The sequence below is a fragment of the Paramormyrops kingsleyae genome, chromosome 8, assembly GCF_048594095.1.
Source record: "Paramormyrops kingsleyae isolate MSU_618 chromosome 8, PKINGS_0.4, whole genome shotgun sequence".
In the NCBI taxonomy this organism is placed as follows: domain Eukaryota; kingdom Metazoa; phylum Chordata; class Actinopteri; order Osteoglossiformes; family Mormyridae; genus Paramormyrops; species Paramormyrops kingsleyae.
Window position 1 is genome coordinate 36,661,830 of NC_132804.1, and position 21,414 is coordinate 36,683,243.

Genomic DNA, 21,414 nt, shown 5'->3' on the forward strand with positions numbered 1-21,414 from the left:
ATGTTGGCCCATATTGATAGGATAGCATCTTGCAGTTGATGGAGATTTGTGGGATGCACATCCAGGGCACGAAGCTCCCGTTCCACCACATCCCAAAGATGCTCTATTGGGTTGAGATCTGGTGACTGTGGGGGCCATTGTAGTACAGTGAACTCATTGTCATGTTCAAGAAACCAATTTTAAATGATTCGAGCTTTGTGACATGGTGCATTATCCTGCTGGAAGTAGCCATCAGAGGATGGGTACATGGTGGTCATAAAGGGATGGACATGGTCAGAAACAATGCTCAGGTAGGCCGTGGCATTTAAACGATGCCCAATTGGCACTAAGGGACCTAAAGTGTGCCAAGAAAACATCCCCCACACCATTACACCACCACCACCAGCCTGCACAGTGGTAACAAGGCATGATGGATCCATGTTCTCATTCTGTTTATGCCAAATTCTCACTCTACCATTTGAATGTCTCAACAGAAATCGAGACTCATCAGACCAGGCAACATTTTTCCAGTCTTCAACTGTCCAATTTTGGTGAGCTCGTGCAAATTGTAGCCTCTTTTTCCTATTTGTAGTGGAGATGAGTGGTACCCGGTGGGGTCTTCTGCTGTTGTAGCCCATCCGCCTCAAGGTTGTGCGTGTTGTGGCTTCACAAATGCTTTGCTGCATACCTCGGTTGTAACGAGTGGTTATTTCAGTCAAAGTTGCTCTTCTATCAGCTTGAATCAGTCGGCCCATTCTCCTCTGACCTCTAGCATCAACAAGGCATTTTTGCCCACAGGACTGCCGCATACTGGATGTTTTTCCCTTTGCACACCATTCTTTGTAAACCCTAGAAATGGTTGTGCGTGAAAATCCCAGTAACTGAGCAGATTGTGAAGTACTCAGACCGGCCCGTCTGGCACCAACAACCATGCCACGCTCAAAATTGCTTAAATCACCTTTCTTTCCCATTCTGACATTCAGTTTTGAGTTCAGGAGATTGTCTTGACCAGAACCACACCCCTAAATGCATTGAAGCAACTGCCATGTGTTTGGTTGATTAGAAATCATTAGATAATTGCATTAATGAGAAATTGAACAGGTGTTCCTAATAATCCTTTAGGTGATTGTGTGTGTGTATATATATATATATATATATACATATATATATGAAACAACAGATGTCTGGGCCAGTGTCACATGGTGAGATGACGTTCATGACATATGATCTGACCTGAAGGTGCCTCTCTTTAACATGCATCAATGTGCAAATTAGGCAGCAGTCCTACCTGCTATTTCAAGCCTGGTTTGGTTGTGCGTTAATTTGTTGGTTTCTTGATGTTGTCCCTTGCTTTCTGTCATATCTGTTTCTTTTTTCTGCTCTTAATCTTTGCCTCCCTGAGCTTCCCTTTGTCTTGACTTCTGTCTGCCAGATAACTTCTTTCACTGCTTCCTGGTTTCTGCTCCCTGGCACTTTGTCCTGCACTTTTCTGGGTTTCTGGTTAGCACTGTGATATTTGCTGAATATTGCCTGAATGTCCTCCAGAGCCAAAACAAAACTTAAAGTATCAATGTCATCTATGTGTGTAAGAACAGAGGATAACACTAAACTCTACCCAAAAACTGCTCAGAAGTAGTGGGTCAGGCAAACTGATCCACTGAAACTTACCTACGCAGTCCAGAGCCTCATCAAAGCACGGGAGTCCTGGCATGTAACCACCTGTGATCTTCTGCACTACCTTAGATGGTTGGATCCAGGCTAGTGATACCCCACAGTACTTGGACATATGGAGATCATGTTTTCAACTAAGGCAGTTCCAAAAGAATAAAATTAGTCAGGGCTTATAATAATAATACTAATAATAATAATAAAATCTGCAAGTCTCGTGATGCAATCTGATTAATTTCAAGGTGAAGTTTATATTGACAGTTTGGTGAATAGTATATTGAAATTTCAGATTTGGAAAATGAAAAAAAATATTTTTTAGCCTCCTAATAGCTACTGTGTTAGAAAGACTTGAAAGAAACTCAAGTCAAACATGCAAATAAATGGCATATTCTTTGTTCTTTGAAGGATGGATCCTACAGAAAGCCAGATGTCCTGGTGATCTAGTTACATTGACTTTCTACCAGAGGTGTAAAGAGTACATGAAAACCATACTTGAGTAAGAGTACAGATACCTTACTGTATAAATTACTCCATTACAAGTTACAAGTCACCAATTCCAATAAGACTTGAGTAAAAGTCGTAAAGTATCCAATTTTAAAAGAACTTAAGTATTTTACTCGTACTGAATGTAGGCTCAAAGAACACCAAGAAATGTGGAAAACAAGGAACTATTTATTTATGAGGCCTTATTTCCTAATATAGACATTAAATTGAACACCTCAATGTTTCAAAATGGCAGAAGAAGAAAATAGAACAAAAAGTCAGTCTCAGTCAAACTCAAATGTTCAAAAAAAAGGTAAAACAATAAAAAAAACTAATAAAAAAACAAATTCAGAGCTGACTTTAATGGTGTTTTAAGGGCAATTCTTAAGGGCATTTCAAGCAAAAATGGAGCACTCATAGTAATAAAATAATGACTTGAATTACACCATGATAATTATCAATATCGTTTGATATGATCATGATAAAAATATTTTTGCTATATCGCACAGCCTTAATGGATGCTACCACAGTGGCTTTGCTAACTAGCTAATAACTAGTAACCCTTAGGAAGCAAGCTGAACAGTCGTTTGAGCAGACAGTAATATCTGATGACGCACAAAGTCTTTAAGTGTCAAGTCTTGTTAACTACATGGAAGCTATATTATCAGCAAGAAGGTCTTTACCTAGTTACCATAGTTTTGGTAGTGAGTCGGCTAGATAGTCAGCTAACTGATGGAAACGTTTAACCAGCAGCAAAACAACCACAAACAACCATGCGGGTCCCACAATCTTTGTGCAGTAATTGACAGTCAATAGTGTGTCTAGCAGAAACATTAACAAACAAAATAATAAATAATAGATAGCACTGTTATTACACTGGGACACTAAAGATTTTTAACTTAATGACATAACAGATACTACAACGATTCCGTTCTGCGAGTTCGCTTTGGCTTCCGCTTTAAGACGTGTTGGACAAGGGCGTGGCTTTCGCGGTACGAATGGGCCGGGTTGGATGTGGGCGGGGTTGGATGTCCAACCCCGCCCTCCTGCAGGCTGCAGCCAGACATACTTGAAGAAATTAGCCGTGGTAGATAAAGATCCTGACTTGTCGCACGCAATCACAATGTAGCGAGTAACGGTAAGCGTCCGTTCAAATGTAGTGGAGTAAAGAGTACATATATTCAGTCACAAATGTAGTGGAGTAGAGAGTAAAAGTTGCTTATATTTTTGATACTCAGTACAAATACAAAGTAGCCAAAAAAATACTTAAGTACAGTAACGAAGTCCATTTACTCAAGTACTTTACACCACTGCTTTCTACTGACCTTAGACGAAAATGCCATGACCCATATGTAGAAGATAAAAATCACCTGTTTAAATGTTATCTTGTGAAACAGAAAGACAGCTGGTTATATAATCTAGTGTGTAGGAGAAATGTCACAATAAAGACTACACACTAGAGCAGTAATATGACCACTGAAAAAGGTGCTCACCCTTTTTAAATCCTTTAATCAGTGTTTGATGCTGTTGTTCTAGTATCAAAATATGACATAATTTTCACTAGTAATGTTAATGAAATAAAAAAATTTAACAGTAACATCTGCATATTATCTATGCAGAAATACAAATGAGCTGTGTTTTGCAAACAACTGACTTAGGCAATTCACTGTTTGGGAGCTACTGCGAAGCACTAAATTCTAAGAAGGAAGAAACAGAGTGGAGTGTGGAGTAGTGGAGTATTGTGTGTCAGATTCAAAGAAGCTGACAGTTAATAAGCCATATGTTCCATAGATAACCAACCATAAAACAATACTCTATGGTCTATTGCTTCTATTGTTGACTGAACAACTGGCAAGTAAATTATTTCAAATGTGCAATATGTATACATTATAGTCACTTTCATGCCAATGACTCAATGTTTCGGAGCCTGACACATAATTTCAAATGAAACTACACCGCCACCCCAAAACAATGGAGGATAAACAAGTCCTGGCTTTTTTGCTGTATTGTCAGAATTTGATACTACAGCTGTCATGCCCTGCTCATCCGATCCTTCCGTGTGCCATGCCCCCTCGCTACCTCGTGTGGAATCCCCTTTTTACCAGCTGTTTCTCGTTGTTGTTAATTAGTCCTGTGTATTTACAGTAAGTCTGCATTCAAGTATGTTTCTCAAGTCCAGTCATTAATGTTGTGCTGTCGTTGTCTGTGCCTGCCTGTTTGATTAAACCCCGAGTTCACCTGATTCCATGAGTCTCACTCCTGTTTCCTCGGTCCATGTTCCCCTCGCTCCATAACACCAGCAAAATATTTCAGTCATATCTGTTGGTCATTGCTACTGTGCCAAAATATTGGACCCATAGTTTTCAATGGACATTTGTATTAGGATTTATCCTATCAAAATAACTTTCCTATATTTTAAATGGGGGCAGCAGTTTTTTTTTTATCTGTAGCCTTATGCTGCCAGAAACTGCCACTTATTTTCAGTGGGGTTGCAGTTTTTTACAACTAATTTTATGCTGCCATTAACTGCTACATATTTTCAGTCGTGGAAAAAACAAGTGAAAATGAAACATCAAGGTTCACTGTGTACCTTCCTTATATGTGTATGTGTCTGTCTTGTTTTTCTGAGTGTGTGTGTGTGTGTGTGTCTGTTTGTGTGTGTAGATTAGGTTTATATTACATTATGGGGCCATTTTTCAGGTCCCCACAAATATCTGTGAATGCAATCAAAAAACTAAAAATGCAAAAAGTCTCATATTTTGTTTGGTCACTTATGGTTATGTTATAAATCAATGGATATAATTACAAACCTGTTTGTGTGTGTGTGCATGTGTGTGTTGGTGGTTAAGTATGCATCTGCGTGGCACAGTACATTGCCAAAGTATTGGGACACCCCTCCAAATCATTAAATTCAGGTGTTCCAATCACTTCCATAGCCACAGGTGTATAAAATCAAGCACCTAGGTATGCACACTGCTTCTACAAACATTTGCGAAAGAATGGGTCACTCTCAGGAGCTGAAGTGTGGTATTCTAATAAAAATACTAAATTGATTTGGAATACAAGTACTATTTACTATCTATATTAAATATGAAAACCTTAATTTTTAATTTGATCAAGTCTTCTGTATCATGAATACATGTCTGACGTTCGTAACAAACCAGACCTTTTGAAAATCAGTTGAAAATTCTGCGACTTGCGGTGATTTCAATTTTAAATAAACCTTTGCTTCTATAGACAGACATGCATTAAGGGGTAGTGGCCACCTCGTATCAAGATTGCGGCTGCGTTTACGCATAGCTCCAATGAACAGCAGTGACCAAGGTGGCATCTATGTGAATGATATCTATAGTGCTCATACAGGCTGATCCATACCTTGCCTAAGCACGTTTGACCCCCAAAGTTCAATTCATCTGACAAGAGTGATTGCTAACTGTGCCCAAGTACAGAACACAGACATGTCATCAATGATATGCCTGACATACGCATATGTACATTACACTATACAGTATTGTCTTTGACCAATATATGCATAACTGAGGCTGATGTGGTACAAAACCTAGCTAAACTCAAAATAAACAAATTGCAGGGTCCTGATGGCATCTTACCTACAGTTTTAAAATAAATGAAGGATATTATTAGCCAACCTTTAACTTTACTATTCCAGAAATCGTTATCTGCTGGTGTGGTACCTTCTGATTGGAAGCATGCTAATATAACACCCATATTCAAAAAAGGGGATAGAAGTAATCCAGCAAACTATAGGCCAATCAGTTTAACTTGTATAACTGTTGAAGTAATGGTAGCTATAATCAAAGTGAAAATGGTAGATTACGTGGATTTAAATAACATTCTGAGGGATAGCCAACATGGATTTAGGAGAGCTAGATCCTGTTTAACTAATCTACTGTAGTTCCTTGAGGAAGCTACAAGAGAAATTGATCATAAAAAGGTCTATGATGTGATCTACTTAGATTTCCAGAAGGCCTTTGATGTTGTCCCCCACAAACGGCTCTTGCTTAAGATCAAAGCTGCAGGGATTTTAGGAACGGTAGCAGCTTGGATCAAAAACTGGTTAACAGACAGGAAACAGTGAGTAGGTATTAGAGGCACAATGTCACAGTGGGCCTGCATTCATAGTAGTGTACTGCAGGGTTCAATTTTAGGACCACTATTGTTCCTAATTTACATTAATGATATTGACACCAATACATACAGTAAACTGGTTAAATTTGCAGACGACACCAAGGTGGGTGGTGTAGCAGATACTGAACTAGCAGCACAGTGGGTACAACGGGATCTTGATCTAATTAGCGACTGGGCTGATACCTAGCAGATGAAATTTAACGTAGATAAATATCCATGCAGATAGGTAACGTAGATAGGTAATCCATGCAGGGAGCAGAAATATAAAATGCAGATATTTTATGGGTTCCACTGAAATAAAGGTATCTGATTATGAGAAAGACCTCTGTATTTGGTTTAAATGTATGTTGATGCTTCCCTGTCCCACTGTTGCCAGTGTGGGGAAGCAATAAAAAAGGCCAATAGAATGTTGGGTTATATCTCTAGCTGTGTGGAGTTTAAGTCAAGGGAGGTGATGTTACATTTATATAATTCCTTGGTAAGACCCCACCTAGAATATTGTGTGAAGGTTTGGTCACCATACCTTAAGAAGGACATTGCTGCCTTAGAAAAGGTGCAACGGAGCTACGAGAATGATTCCTGGTCTTAGAGGAATGTCTTATGAGGAGAGGTTAGCTGAGCTGAATCTGTTTAGCCTTGAGCAAAGGAGACTAAGAGGGGACATGATCCAGGTATATGATGGGCTGAATGGCCTCCTCTCATTTATAAATTTCACATGCTCTTACTTTCTTACATGAACTGAACCGAAGGAACAGATCGGTAGGCTGTACAGATCAAGTCATTTTTTTCTGCAAAGCAGTTTTGCAAAAAATTGTGTGTAATAATAATCTGTAGGTACAGATGCCAAATTGACCTAGCCTATTTGCTGTATTATAAGGGTTGCTGAGCCATCCTGAGGTCAATTAAAAAATGGAGACAGTTCTGGGTTTAACCACTAAGTGGTCTTTATTACACCCATACCAGTCGTTCTTACAGCACACTTGCACTGCCCACCTTGCCTGTCACCCCGCTTACTCCTAACATGCATGGTGGGCACACACACATAGACACTCTATATTCAATGATTAACATTTAACATTACACTTGACATTACAATACAGCACAATTACATGACAATACATGCAACTACGGAGACCTATTTAGAAGCCCCACAAAGTCCCGGAAGATGCTCCACACAGAAGGAAATCCTCTGCAGCCATGGGTCCCCTGCACAATACGGCCACAGGACCAGGGGAAGACGGGCACCCAGTCATGCTTGCACCTTGAGGTCCTCCTCTGGTTACTGTGCAGCTCCTCAGGGGCCTCCAACCAGCAAATACTCTTTGGGGAGCCTTAGTGGCATTTTCCCCAATAAATAATTGACTAAGTGAAATATTTTTGTTTTGTCATTTAACTAAGTTCTCTTTCTCTACTTTGAGGACTTGTGTGAAAATCTGATGGTGCTTCAGGTCATATTTATGCAGAAATGCAGGCATAACACAAACGAGAGGAGGCCATTCAGCCCATCAAGCCCTTTGGGGGAAAACTTAACTAATAGGTCAGAGTTGTTAAGATCTTATCTTGCTCTGATTTAAAAGAACCCAGGGTTTTAGCTTGCACTGCTACACTAACAGGAAAGCACATGCTGTGTAAAGAAGTGCTTTCTCAAATTCATTTTAAAATGTTCTCCCAATAATTATGGCCATGAGTTCTAGGCAATTCTATTGGGTTCACAAACTTTCAAGCATCACTGTACACCTCAGGCCACTTCATAAAATAGTCCATAGCCATTAGTATGTAGCAATTCCCAGCCTCAGTGCAGGGGAAGGTGCCCAGTACATCCACATCCACCCACTCCATGGGGGCTCCCACCAGGGATGCCTGCAGGGGAGCCGGGGTCTGCCAGCTAATTCCCTTCCAAGCTGTGCATGCATCCCAACAGTTCACCCAGAGTGTCCCACTAAGAATGGTGGGCAAAGATCGCCTCTCAACCCATGTTATGTTATAAATCAATGGATATAATTACAAACCTGTTTGTGTGTGTGTGCATGTGTGTGTTGGTGGTTAAGTATGCATCTGCGTGGCACAGTACATTGCCAAAGTATTGGGACACCCCTCCAAATCATTAAATTCAGGTGTTCCAATCACTTCCATAGCCACAGGTGTATAAAATCAAGCACCTAGGTATGCACACTGCTTCTACAAACATTTGCGAAAGAATGGGTCACTCTCAGGAGCTCAAGTGTGGTATTCTAATAAAAATACTAAATTGATTTGGAATACAAGTACTATTTACTATCTATATTAAATATGAAAACCTTAATTTTTAATTTGATCAAGTCTTCTGTATCATGAATACATGTCTGACGTTCGTAACAAACCAGACCTTTTGAAAATCAGTTGAAAATTCTGCGACTTGCGGTGATTTCAATTTTAAATAAACCTTTGCTTCTATAGACAGACATATACAGTATATAGGCTTACTCCTAACATGCATGGTGGGCACACACACACAGACACTCTATATTCAATGATTAACATTTAACATTACACTTGACATTACAATACAGCACAATTACATGACAATACATGCAACTACGGAGACCTATTTAGAAGCCCCACAAAGTCCCGGAAGATGCTCCACACAGAAGGAAATCCTCTGATTTAAAAGTGGGCAAAGATCGCCTCTCAACCCAGTTGCCTGCCCTCGCCCAGCCACTCAGGAAGCAGCATACCTCCCACACTTTGCATGGAATTGGTCAGCCCTTCACCGCTACCCTCTGTTCCGGGTTGAGTGGTCAGGGATATTACTGTTCAATCAAATTAATTGCTGGCATCTGCTAAATTGTGCTTTTGGGACATACCTGCTAAAGTATCAGATTTATGGCAATCTATGCCAATTTGTATAATAGCACAATATAGGCCATATATAATTTATGACACAGGTTAAGCAATGCCTATTTCTAAGTGATGCCTTCTAATGTAAAACAACACTTGGAATTACATTTAGAATATCCTGCACTTTGTCAATTTGAACTAGTGGCAAAACAGAAAAGGTTTGTTTGCTGATATCTCCTTACGTCATGCTTCTCCAGCTCCAGTTCCAATGCTCTGTGCACAGCCACACATACTGATGTGTTTATCTCCATTACGGTTTAGTGAGAGTTGCACACTCAATGCTTCACGTGTGTAGAAATTTCAACAGAAGCCTTAAAGACTCTTATTGTTCACGAGTTGCTATCAACGAATTGGAGTCAAGACTGAGTAAAAAAATAATGAGTCAAGTCGAAAGTCAATTTAAAAGGCCCCGTTTACACTGTCTGTTAAATGCGACCTAATTCTGATTTTTTGCTCATATGTGACACAGATCGGATCTGTTCTGTGACAGTGTAAACGGGAAAAAAACGCATGCATTCGGATATTTCGAGATCGGTTTCAGGCCTCATTCATATGTGGAAATAAATCAGATATAAATCAGATATGGGCCAATGCGACTGTAATGTAAACAGGCAGATCGGATTTTCTGAGGCATTGCGTTCTGTACGTCATTAAACTGCGTACGTGAAGCGTACGTGAAAAGTACGTGGGAAGTACGTGTGGAAGCGTAACATTCAAGAAACACACGAAACATGGAGGAGGAAAGTGTAGGGCAGTGGTCGGCGCCTGAAATAGCCTACCTTCTCACCCTGTGGGGAGAAGAATCCGTTCAGGATAAAATTAAAGGTTCCTACAGAAACAAATCTGTTTTCGAGGATATTTTGGCTGCAATGATGGCCCTTTTCCTCCTCCTTCGCCTCAAAATCGTGATGTTGTTCGGCGAACTTCGCATACATCGCAAAGCTATCATAAAACAAATTTCGCGTTCGTCCGTCTTGGCTACGGTGTCGTGCAAAAACCCCCGTTCAGCATGCGTGAAATTATAGCAAGTGTAAACACACGAATCGGATATGGGTCACAATTAAAAAGACCGTGTAAACAGACGGTCCAAAAAATCGGATATAGGCAACAAATCGGAATTAGGCATCAAGACCTGCAGTGTAAACGGGGCCAAAGTGACTTGAATGTGACTCAAGTACGAGTCACAAATATGAGTCCCCAATTCTGCTGTCAATACTCCTCCAGTACCACTGCTGACACCACTGCAAAAAAGGGTTGCTGAGCCATCTTCAGGTCAGTTAAGAAATGGAGACAGTTTCAGGTTTAACCACTAAGTGGTCTTTATTACGCCTGTACAAGTTGTACCAGCTGTGGTTTTCCCCCTCCCTTGGCGTTCGAGCTGCCAGACTTCTTAAAAGCCCCCGCAACGCCAGTTTGCTTCAACAGGGAGGCCTCAGGAGAGGGAGTCTTCTCTCCATATCACAAAGACAAAGGGTGAGGGTTCCACCCACCCTGCCCCCACGGTCGCCTGCGGGCCCCCTTGCTCCTGCTCGTCGCTCGCCTGCGGTCCTTCCTGTGATGGCTGTTGCTGCAGGGTTGCCTGCTGCGGCTCCCTCCTCGCCTCCTTCGGCGGTCCCTCCCCGCCTCCTCCGGCGGTCCCTCCTCATCTCCTCTGCCGGTTCCTCCTACTCCTGCCTCGCGGTCGCTTGGGATCCCTTCAACTCCCTGGATCCCCCCGCCCTTCACCTCTTTACCCCCTGGTTTGGTCCCTTTTGGTTGTCCGCTTCCTGGTTCCGTTTCCCCTGTCGGTGTGCCCCCTGTGTTAACTCCGCGTCTGTTTGTTCCGCCTCTGTTCCCTCCTGGTCCCTTCACTTCCCCGGTTGGTGTGCCCCCTCTTGGTTTGGTTCCTTCTGTGGGTCTTTCCCCTGGTTTTGTGCCCCCTGGTGGGTTTGTCCCTCCTCTTGGTGCTCCCCCTGTGTCTTTTCCTTTGGTTTCACCAGGTCCTGTGTTTCCGTCTTTGGTGCCCCTGTGTGCCTGCCTTCCCTGCGGTTTGTCAGTTGATGTCGTGGTTGCTGTCTTTGTGCCTGTTCTGTATATAGGTGCTGTTCCTGTTGCCCCGTTGATGGTTTTTGTCTTGTCTCTCTCTAGGTGGAGTTGTCCGGTTAGTCCCTGGGTCATGTGCCAGCCTCCCCTTGTCCGGCTGAACGTGCCCGGTGTGCGTGCCTTTGGGGGGGTTCTGTCATGTCCCGATCGTGCTGCGCCTCCTGTGTGCCACACCCCCTCATTTACCTCATGTGGAATCCACCTGTTTACCAGCTGTATCTAGCCCTGTCTAATTGATTCTGTGTATTTAAGTGCTTTCTTGTTAGTCTTTCCCCAGTCTGATCATTAATTTCTTAACATCACTAGTGTTTCTCTGTTCCTGATCGTGTTTACCCCTTTAATAAATCCCGAGTTTTTACCTAAACTCCTCGACTCCCATGTCTGTTTCTGTGCCCTGCACCAACTTGCCTTGCGTTACGTGACACTCAGATATAGTGAGTCTGATTAGATGGATAGCAATACATTACCGATGTCTGCAATAGTGTAATTATTACTGGTAGAAATGAAATATTGGACAGCTTTGAAAAATGTGGTACCACAGTACTTTTCAGTATCGGTATCCCATGCAATACTATTCTGCACAGACTCATTTGGTAAAATGTGGCACTATGTTCTTATACCTGCAGCACAGATAAATAATAATCGATGTGTTTCATACTGTGTTTCTGCATGTGTCACCATGGCCAAAATAAGCCACAAGATAAGGAAATTTATCATGAATTCTATTATGCTGCATGACAGTGCTTTCCTTCTGATGTTTTCTGTAGCACAAAAAATACACACTGTGATGATGAAAGCATGCTTGGGCCAGGACCGTTAAGTGCAATGTGAGGGCAGACCAGTGGGGGAATTGGAAGGGGGGGCAATCATGCTCAGACATGGTACAAAGTAACTGGCTCTGAGTAAGTCGCAGTGCGTGGTTGTGTAAAGAGACCAGGTGGGGCTGAAAATGTCAGACTACTTGAACAGTTCAATAAGCTATTTATTATTTGATTCTTGAAAAGTCTGTGATAAAAAAATACATTGATGTTCCCCCAGAATGAAGACAAAATGAGCTGGTCTTGAGCATAAAACTCCTGGATTGAAAATGATCCCCCCCCTCCGTGCCTATGGTGTTATATTTAGACATACTGTTCTGACTGCCTAAAACTTTTCCACAGTACTATATACAGTATATAATTACAGATAGACAGTATATGTGTAATTACAGTGGTACCTTGGTTCTCGAACTCATTAGAACTGGAATTTCTTAAAAGTCGAACCAACCAGTTCGAAAAAAAAAGACCTAGAACTCGATCTGAATCTCAGAAGTCGAACCGTGAACACCAACCTAAAATAATGCGAAGGGAAATGAGTCACGCGGCACGTCTCTCTGCGGAAACAAAGGGTATACGCTTCAGTCTCAGCCTTGCATTCACTGTGATGGCATCGTGTATGTTTACACTAGCTGAATACATATATTTAGACAGTAAAAATACATTTAGACAATGATAGACAGTAATTATTATTATATAATAAAATATATTTAAAAATAAAGATTTCTTATTAATTATTTTAATATTGATAATAAACCATTAATACATTTAATTATAATAATATTGTCATGCCAAGCGGGGACAGAACGGAGACAAAGGCACAGATGTAAGGGTGTCTGGGAATACGGGGTTAAATTACAGGTAAGGCAGACAAAACGCAGACAGACAATACAATGACCGGACTGGGGAAACAAACTGAAATGCGGACAACAACCAGAAACAGCTGATCACGCGGGGATTACACACGGGATTAATGAGGGGGCATGGCACACGGAAGGAGCGGACGATCGGGGCAGAACACATTTTTTTTTTTTTACTTTACACATTGTTTGGATACATTTATTTTCTTACTTTACAAATTACTGTTTTGATAAATGTGCTTAGACGGGTTTAGTACAGTATGTGCTCTTCTTGTTTTATCCTGTTCATTTTGTGTTTAAATTCTTAAAAAACATATTTAGGTGTAATTTTTTTGGGGCCGGGAACCAATTAATTGGTTTTCCATTATTTCTTATGGGTAAAATTCGATCAGAACTCAAACTTTTTAGGATTATATCCGGAGTTCTGAACAGATTAAGTTTGAGTTCTGAGGTACCATTGTATATGTGAATGCACACACATACTCTCTCTCTCTCTCTCTCTCTCTCTCACACACACACACACACACACACACATATTTGCTCTTTTGTGTCTCCATAATTAATTTTGGTTAATTGGGTGGACAGTGTGAAGTGGTTTTAAAAATCTTATCAACCACATTGATTTTTATTACTTATTTATCTAGTACCAATCTGAAATATGTACTAAAAATGTGGAATCAGGAAATGTCTTTACTTACCTACACAGGAGTTCTCTTGCTGTTCAAACCCAGCAGTGCATACACACCTCCCAATTGGGACGAGCCATTCCCCTTCAGCGCTACAGTACATTTTTGGGGTGTCTTCCTCAGCTGCATTGTCTACACATTGACCATAAACCTCCACCAGTGCTGATAAGTCTGCTCCTGCCACTATGTCTGTGAATACGGCCAGGTTGTGGACCATCCCCAGGCACTTTTTATAGTACACCCTCACAGAAACAATAGTGATGCAGGCACCTGTATCCTGGAAGAGGAGATAAAAGCCCTTCTTGTTTAGGGGACCAACCCCTTGCACCTCTCTGTTTAATTTAAGCCTCCGCACCGCTAGGTCCATGCTGGTAAAGCTTTCATCTGCTGCGATTGTGTCAATCTTGGAAAACCTGTTATACCAGATGTTAGTCCCAACATCATGGTCTGTCTCAAAATAATACAGGTTGAATGTTTCCTTGCAGGTGCTAAGCACACCAGGCATACTGTTGCAGTTCCGCAGTATGAACTTGACCTCAATATAGATATGCTGTGCACCATCCCGTTGGATCCAGTTAGTACACAGCCAGTTTTTCTGACCAGGACTCCTGACATTACAAACTTGATATGCCTGTATTGGGCTGAAGTATTCATTCATTCCATTGATGGACTCCCACTAGAATAACAGGAAAGAGTGGGAACATTATTCCATAACCTAAAAGTAAGGGTATATATTAAGATGTCCAATATTAAGACACATGTATTATACGTTTTATTTGATTACACATATTTATGTAAAAAACTAAATTTGAAATTAATGAACATGTCAGCTGTGCTGGAGGGATTTTCATCACATTAGCAGTGTGAAAGCCATCCATGGGATTATTCAGTTAATCAGAATTATTCACATAAAAATGAAGGAAGTAATCATTTGAGATATCTGGAGGAATCGGAATTTATGAAATCAGTAACTCCTAGTGCTTGTTTATCAACACAAGAAAGACAGTTGTAATAGATTAGACACAAAATAATACAAGAACAACTAAATATTGCTAAGGAAAAACTAATATGATAATGAATATGAAGAATGGACAATGAAGTGAATAAATAGAACAAATAAATAAACAGGTGAATTAAGGCACAAACAAACTGATCAGTAAATAAAAAGAATGACGAACATGAGAACTGGTGATGAAGTTAGGTAGTGGATGGCTTGGCTGTGATGGAATAATATAGGGTAACCTGTAAATATATGGGAGAGATAAACTAATGGGCCCTCTTTTCAAGAAATATCAGCTACACAATATCAGCTACACAATATTCACACATGTCAAAAACCGGCACACTGAAACTGAGTGCGTACACTAATGCCAAATTCTCCCAAAAAGTGGTTTGGTGAGTGATATTTATGCTACATATCACTGAGCAGTCCGGTCAGCGTAGTCATCTTCCACTGGTGGCACAACGCATTAGGAAACAAATTTATTTCGTTTAGACACAAACACAAAATGCTGGGGAATGCTGATGGGCAAAGACGGTCCTCATGCGGTGAAATAAAATGTCCTCAGGAAAGCAATGTTCAAATGGAAGCAATGCGAAGTTCACATTGTAATTGTCAATGATGAAGAGTGAAGCTCTGATGGAGAGTTCCATTGAAAAGTATCTAAACTTTACTCAAGAAAGGTCTTGCTTGGCAGAATGTAACCTCATACCAGATCTATCTGTTAAAATCATGTACCTCAACTGGTTGAAAACTCAGAACAATGTGTTTATTCAAAAGATTCTTTATCCTAAGATAAGGAGGACATTGTAATTTCTGTGCCTTTACATCCATTGATGTGATTGGCCAGTGTCATCAGAAGTGTGCATGCAGTGAGACCCATCTCCCTTTTCCATAAGGAAGTCATTAGCGCAGAATATACTGCTGGAAGTATACAGTCATCAAAGTGTCCATAAGATTTTGTCTGTACACTGTATGCTGTCTGAATCCTGCCAATGTGTTCAGTGCTGAGTCCTAACATCAGATTAAATAGGTGATTCATCTATGCATTAATTTATACATTTATGAACTGTTACATTAATTGTTTCAGAACAGTTGTTAGTGAACATCCTTTTGCATGATCTATCTATCTATCTATCATGTCTACTGTAAATCTCGACAAACCATTCTGGACCTCATAAAAATTAAATTGACATGGACTTAGAGCACCCTAGGCTAAAGGCCAATGATTCACTATAGTTGCGGCATCTTACTTGAGGCCATGTGTTTTGGATAATCAGATAAAGAGAATGATAGGGCTATTGTCAGAGAACCAGCCTATGTTGGCCAAATACCCCTTACTGTAGGCAGGTCCTAAAATCCCAGATATGAGCCACAGAACCCATTAAGTTACAACTAATTTATTTAATTAAAAAGGAAGAAAATACATATATTCAAACAATCTTGTGAACACATAGCAACCAAATGAGCAGGCAAACAAAACTAATACAAGCAAACCACACTACTACCTGTCATGATCCGCTCCGTCCGCTCCTGATGTGTGCCACGCCCACCTCGTTACCTCGTGTTCAGCCCTGATTGTGATCACCTGAGTCCTGTTATGTCTAGCTTGTCTTTTGTATTTAGTCCTCGTCTGAGTCAGTCTTCCCCAGATCTGTCATTGTAATGTCCGTGGATGTTCCTGCGTGTTCGTGTCTTTGATATTAAACCCCTGTTTACCCGTGAGAATGGCTCCGCTTGCCTACTTCCCCGCTCGCTGCACGCCGAATCGCAACACTACCGTTACTAAAAAAAATCATTATCAGAAATAAAAAACAAAAAGGAAAAAAAACAAGGCATTTACATGGACCCATGGTAAAAACATAAAAGAACGTATCATGAAAGCTGATCAATAGCCCACAGTTCATTCAATGCCACTGTGCTGCCTCCGATCTTCTTCCTATTTGGGGCGAACTGACCTAGCAACTTCTTGGTGCATGCTGCCCATCAGGCACTTAAAAGAAGCCAGCAAGAAAAAATAACAAGGAAATAAATACCTAGACCTTCTACTAGTTATAACCACAAGCACGCAAATAAAATACAAACATTCCTTTAACACACTTAACTGCAATATTGCCATGCAATTAAACCACGTCCAGTCCAGCTATAGATCGTCTTCCATCAATTCCAATCATTCCGTTCATTCTCACTGCGTTTGTCTCTTCCAGGAAGAGACAACCCCCCCATAAAAAAACCTCCCCTTATTCTGTTTCCCACTTTCCGCCGCCTACCATACCCCTAGGGCAATCCAAACAAGTAGTCACCATTTAATGAAGATCTGACTGAAGATGAAATAAAATGTGCAAGATGAATTCACCACATACCTTTGGAAAAACATCTCATACATGCCAAATGAGGCTGAAAAGAAAGAGCTGTGCCCTGAATCCACAGGGACAGCTGGTGGACACTATAGTGGTAAGGGAAGCTGTCAGGCTGAAGAAATAGGCTTTCAGCGAAATGCATGCATGGGGTTTCCTGAGACAGCAGAAATGTACTGATAGGCTGGAAAGGCTATACTGAAGGCAGCTGTAGAGGTGAACATTCTTAGGTTCAATACATTTGTAAATGCAATGAAGATAGATTATCTGATGGCCCTAAACTGATTTTTGTTAATCATTCCATGCCTTGGGAAAGGGTGAGAAGACCTTATGCAGGCTGTGTATAGCAGGAGTCAGGGTCTTGCATCATTCAGAATAGAATTGAAATGGCCCTCAAATTCCAAATTTCAGTTTGTGAATTTGAATTTAATTTGAATTTCAGTTGAAAACAATGCAGAATTTGAATTTAAACTTACGGAAGTACTATTAAAATGGAATTGAATTTAGATAAATTAATATGCAAAATGTAGGTGCAGCTTTTAACAATACAGCTTAATAGTTCAATATGAATTACACATATAAATGATAATATACATGACATATACTGCATCATTGTTATAAAAATGTCATCTTATTCAGAATGAAACTTTTGACACACCTTCAGATCAAGAGGAATTAAGAACATAGGAAATTTACAAATGAAAGGAGACCATTCGGCCCATCAAGCTCGTTTGGGGAGAACTTAACTAATAACTCAGAGTTGTTAAAATCTTATCTAGCTCTGATTTAAAGGAACCCAGGGTTTTACCTTCCGCTACACTAGCAGGAAAACTATTCCATAGTCTAACTACACGCTGTGTAAAGAAGTGCTTTCTCAAATTGTTTTAAAATGTTCTCCCGCTAAATTCCACTTATGGCCATGAGTTCTAGTATTTAAACTAATATTGAAATAGCCATTTGGCTGAACAGCATCCAGACCTGTTAGAATATTATAGACCTGGATCATGTCCCCCCTTAGTCTCCTTTGCTCAAGGCTAAACAGATCCAGCTCAGAATTAGCAAACTGTTTTATAAGGATGCCACTAGGTCAGCTACCGAGGGACCTAGACAAGTCTCAATGGATGGAAGAGCCAGGAAACACTAGAGGGATTAGCTAGATTCTGTTGTCTTCGAAAAAGAGTTCTTGTTACCCATGCTACAAGTCACTGAGGCCCTCAGAAAGAACAGCAATGTGAAGATGATATGAACTGATACAAAGTCATTTCTACATCTGAATATTAAGAGATCCCAAGAGTTGAACTGGTCACCTTTTGGTTACTAGGGAGCTTAATAATCTCTATGCTACCTTATGCATTAAATTTTGTAGACTAATAATTTTATAATATCTATCCCAGAACTCCCAAACTTAAGAATCCATCCCAGAATTAAGACAAAAATGAACTTTGAATGTAATAATAATACAGTGCCTTTATTAAATGAGGGTAATAGTCCATCTGTTTTCAGAAATCTCTTGTCCTATCCAGGGTCACAGGGGTCCAGAGCCAATCCCAGAGGCAAAGGGCGCAAGGCAGGAAATAACCCAGGACAGGGCACACTCACACACCTATGGGCAATTTGGTAACTTCAATCAGCTTCAGCATGTTTTTGGACTGTGGGGGAAAACTGGAGGAAACCCCACAGGGAGAACACGCAAACTCCACACATATGGAACCCTGGTAGAGACTTGAACCCAGGGCCCAGAGGTAGAGGTAACAGTGCTAACCACTGCACCACCATAAGGGTAATCATAATAATGATAATTAAAACAAGAATAATAAAAAGGCTTGACCCTGCCACCTTCCCATCACAAGCACAGAGCCTTAGCCCGCTAAGCCACACCGCTGCCTACCTTATGGTTGGAAGCCTTGAGATTGAAAATGAGAAAAAATAATGGACCAATGTGGTTATGTCATATGATGAAGACTGTGATTGGTTAAAGAAGTGCAATGCAAGCCTCTCGTTTGTTGACCCAGGGACTCACTAAACTTGGCAAAATCAGGATGTCCCACTCATGTAACATAAATCTCATACTTTACAGTTAACATGAAACATATTTATATATTACTATAATATAAATGCATATTACTTTCCTTTAGCTGTATGGTCTACTGAATAAATGTGGCTTAACGTGTAATGATGGCATTTCTTACTTATATGTTCCTATATCTCCTGTATGGATTTTATTATTACTTCTGTACTGATTAAACCACTGTTGCATGGGAGTGGTGGCTGTGGCTACATACTGCCAATGTTACAGGTTTGATGATCAGAATCAGAATCAGCGTTATTTGCCAAGTGTGCTAGGGCACACAAGGAATTTGCTTCCAGCTGCTAGAGACTCCCTAGTACACAGACAATAAATGAACATGTTTACATGTTCGAATTGAGAGATTATGCAAATTTCGAAACTGCCCCTAATGAGTGACTGTGTGTTAGTTTACACGCTGGGATAGTGTAGCATCCAGTTTAGAGTGTCTCTGGCCTAATGACTGTATTTCTTGGGATAAGCCCAGGTTCACCGCAACCAGGTACTGAATAAGTGACTGGATGATAGATGGATAGAACAATATGAGTATAAATAGTATCCCTGACTCTTTGATTCATACACATATTCAACACTTATATAGCACAAAAACTTAACATATATAATTGGTTTTAGCTTTTAAAAAGAAAAAAGGCATCCTGATTACTCACCCCATGTGATGGGTACGTTTGCCACCCCCAGTCACCTGATATTGAAGATGTGTCAAGCAGATTTACTGCAAAACAGTAAGAATTGTTTTTTTTAATGTATAGTTTTTAACATATCCCAAGAAAACAACAGTTATTACCTCCATATACCCTCACTTTCATGCAAAAGTCATTGGCAGTGAAAATGACGTTCAGGGACATAATTTAGAAATTTTCAATAGTTCTTTTTTTTAGATTTTAATATACAGTTTCAATCAAGCTAGGTGTACCATTTTGCTATCTTTTTATCTTTTTTGTTTGCTACTTTTGCTTTGATGTTTAATCACAGCATATTGTTATTAGGTTACTACCATATAATACTTATCTATAAATATATACACTGATGAACCAAAACATTATGGCCACCCTTACATGAAGTGTATAATGTTGACTTTCTCATAAAAACTGTGTACTGTATGTCAAGATCTGGGAGGTATTATATGGTAACTATCCCGTGTAGTATGAACCAAGAGAAGGTTACATATGGAAGATAATTTTCATGATGGTCATGGGAGTAATGTATCATGATACACAGTGAATCAAGCCTCGCTGTGTACAGAAGTGCTTAGCCACAGACCAGTCGGAGTGGCCATGCTGATCTCTGTCCACCGTCAAAAGTGCCAGCATTGGGCACATGAGTGTTAGAACTGGACCTTGGAGAAATGGAAGAAGGTCAACTGGCCCTATGAATCCTGCTTTCTGTTGTGTCATGTGGGCAGCCAGGTACATGTCAAGCATCTGTGGGACACGTGGGACCAACAAGTCTGATCCTTATCTACATAGTAACATATGTAGCAGGTCTCCTAGACCTTGACATGCACTGTTTTTACAAGATAGCACGTTATTGTTGTCACATGGGGTGGTCATAATGTTCTGACTCATCGGTGTATATATACAGTTGAGAGCGAATCTTGGGGTCTGAGTGCAGGGTCAGGCCATTTATTTGGTGCTCATGGAGCTTTTTTGGGAGGTTAAGGGCTGTGTTCAAGGGCCCAAAGGAGATATGACTATTCTGCCAAGGCTTAAACCACCAACCTTGACAGGCAAGGAGGTCTAATCTGCTGAACCACATTCCACCCCCAATTTAAAAAATACAATGAAACTGCATTCACTTTTATATTCAGCGCATGAGCTTTTATAATGTATTTTTTCTGCTATGGTATTTACTAAATAGCTGCTGGGTTCTTCTTGTGGCAGCATTTTAGTCCCGACCTTAATTGATCCACTAAACTACCGGGCTAATTTGTATTGCCTGTGCTATGGGTCAGGGCATGGAGGTTCGCTGTGTAAAAAGGGAGAGGCTATAGGCAGTTTAACAAGACATTTTATTTGGAAAGTGAAGGGATGTAATTTCCTCTAGATGGGCTAAGTTAGGACAGTTTCAGGGTGGAAACTTGGCTTATTTCCATTGTTGTCCAGTAGCTGTGAATGGCAACTCATACAAGGAGCATTTATGTTTGAATGGCTAACAGTGAGGAGCTGTAATGGGGGATTACTGGTATACTTTCTGTTTTTTTAGTTTCTTTTTAACACTCAGTTTTCCTGTTTCTCTTCCTCATCCTCACATGCTATCCTTTGCTCTGTGATTATTAAAAATTTTGGATATCAAAATGGAAAATGAGGTGTGAAACCAACAATGTTTTGCCATACACACTTATTGAGGCAACTGTATTGTGAAAAGTGCTATATGCT

At 40.5% G+C, this 21,414-nt stretch overlaps 1 protein-coding gene across 3 annotated transcripts in view; it reads right to left on the minus strand.

Annotated features, from left to right (window-relative positions):
- The window catches only part of epha8 (eph receptor A8), a 178,861-nt gene that overhangs the window by 110,498 nt on the left and 46,949 nt on the right, over window positions 1–21,414 (minus strand). For all 3 annotated transcript variants that reach the window (XM_072715766.1, XM_072715764.1, XM_072715765.1), the window contains 2 exons: window positions 19,687–19,751; window positions 13,609–14,272 (listed from right to left, as the gene is read on the minus strand). In XM_072715766.1, the coding sequence (XP_072571867.1) occupies window positions 13,609–14,272; window positions 19,687–19,751 (729 nt within the window). The remainder of the gene's footprint in view (window positions 1–13,608; window positions 14,273–19,686; window positions 19,752–21,414) is intronic.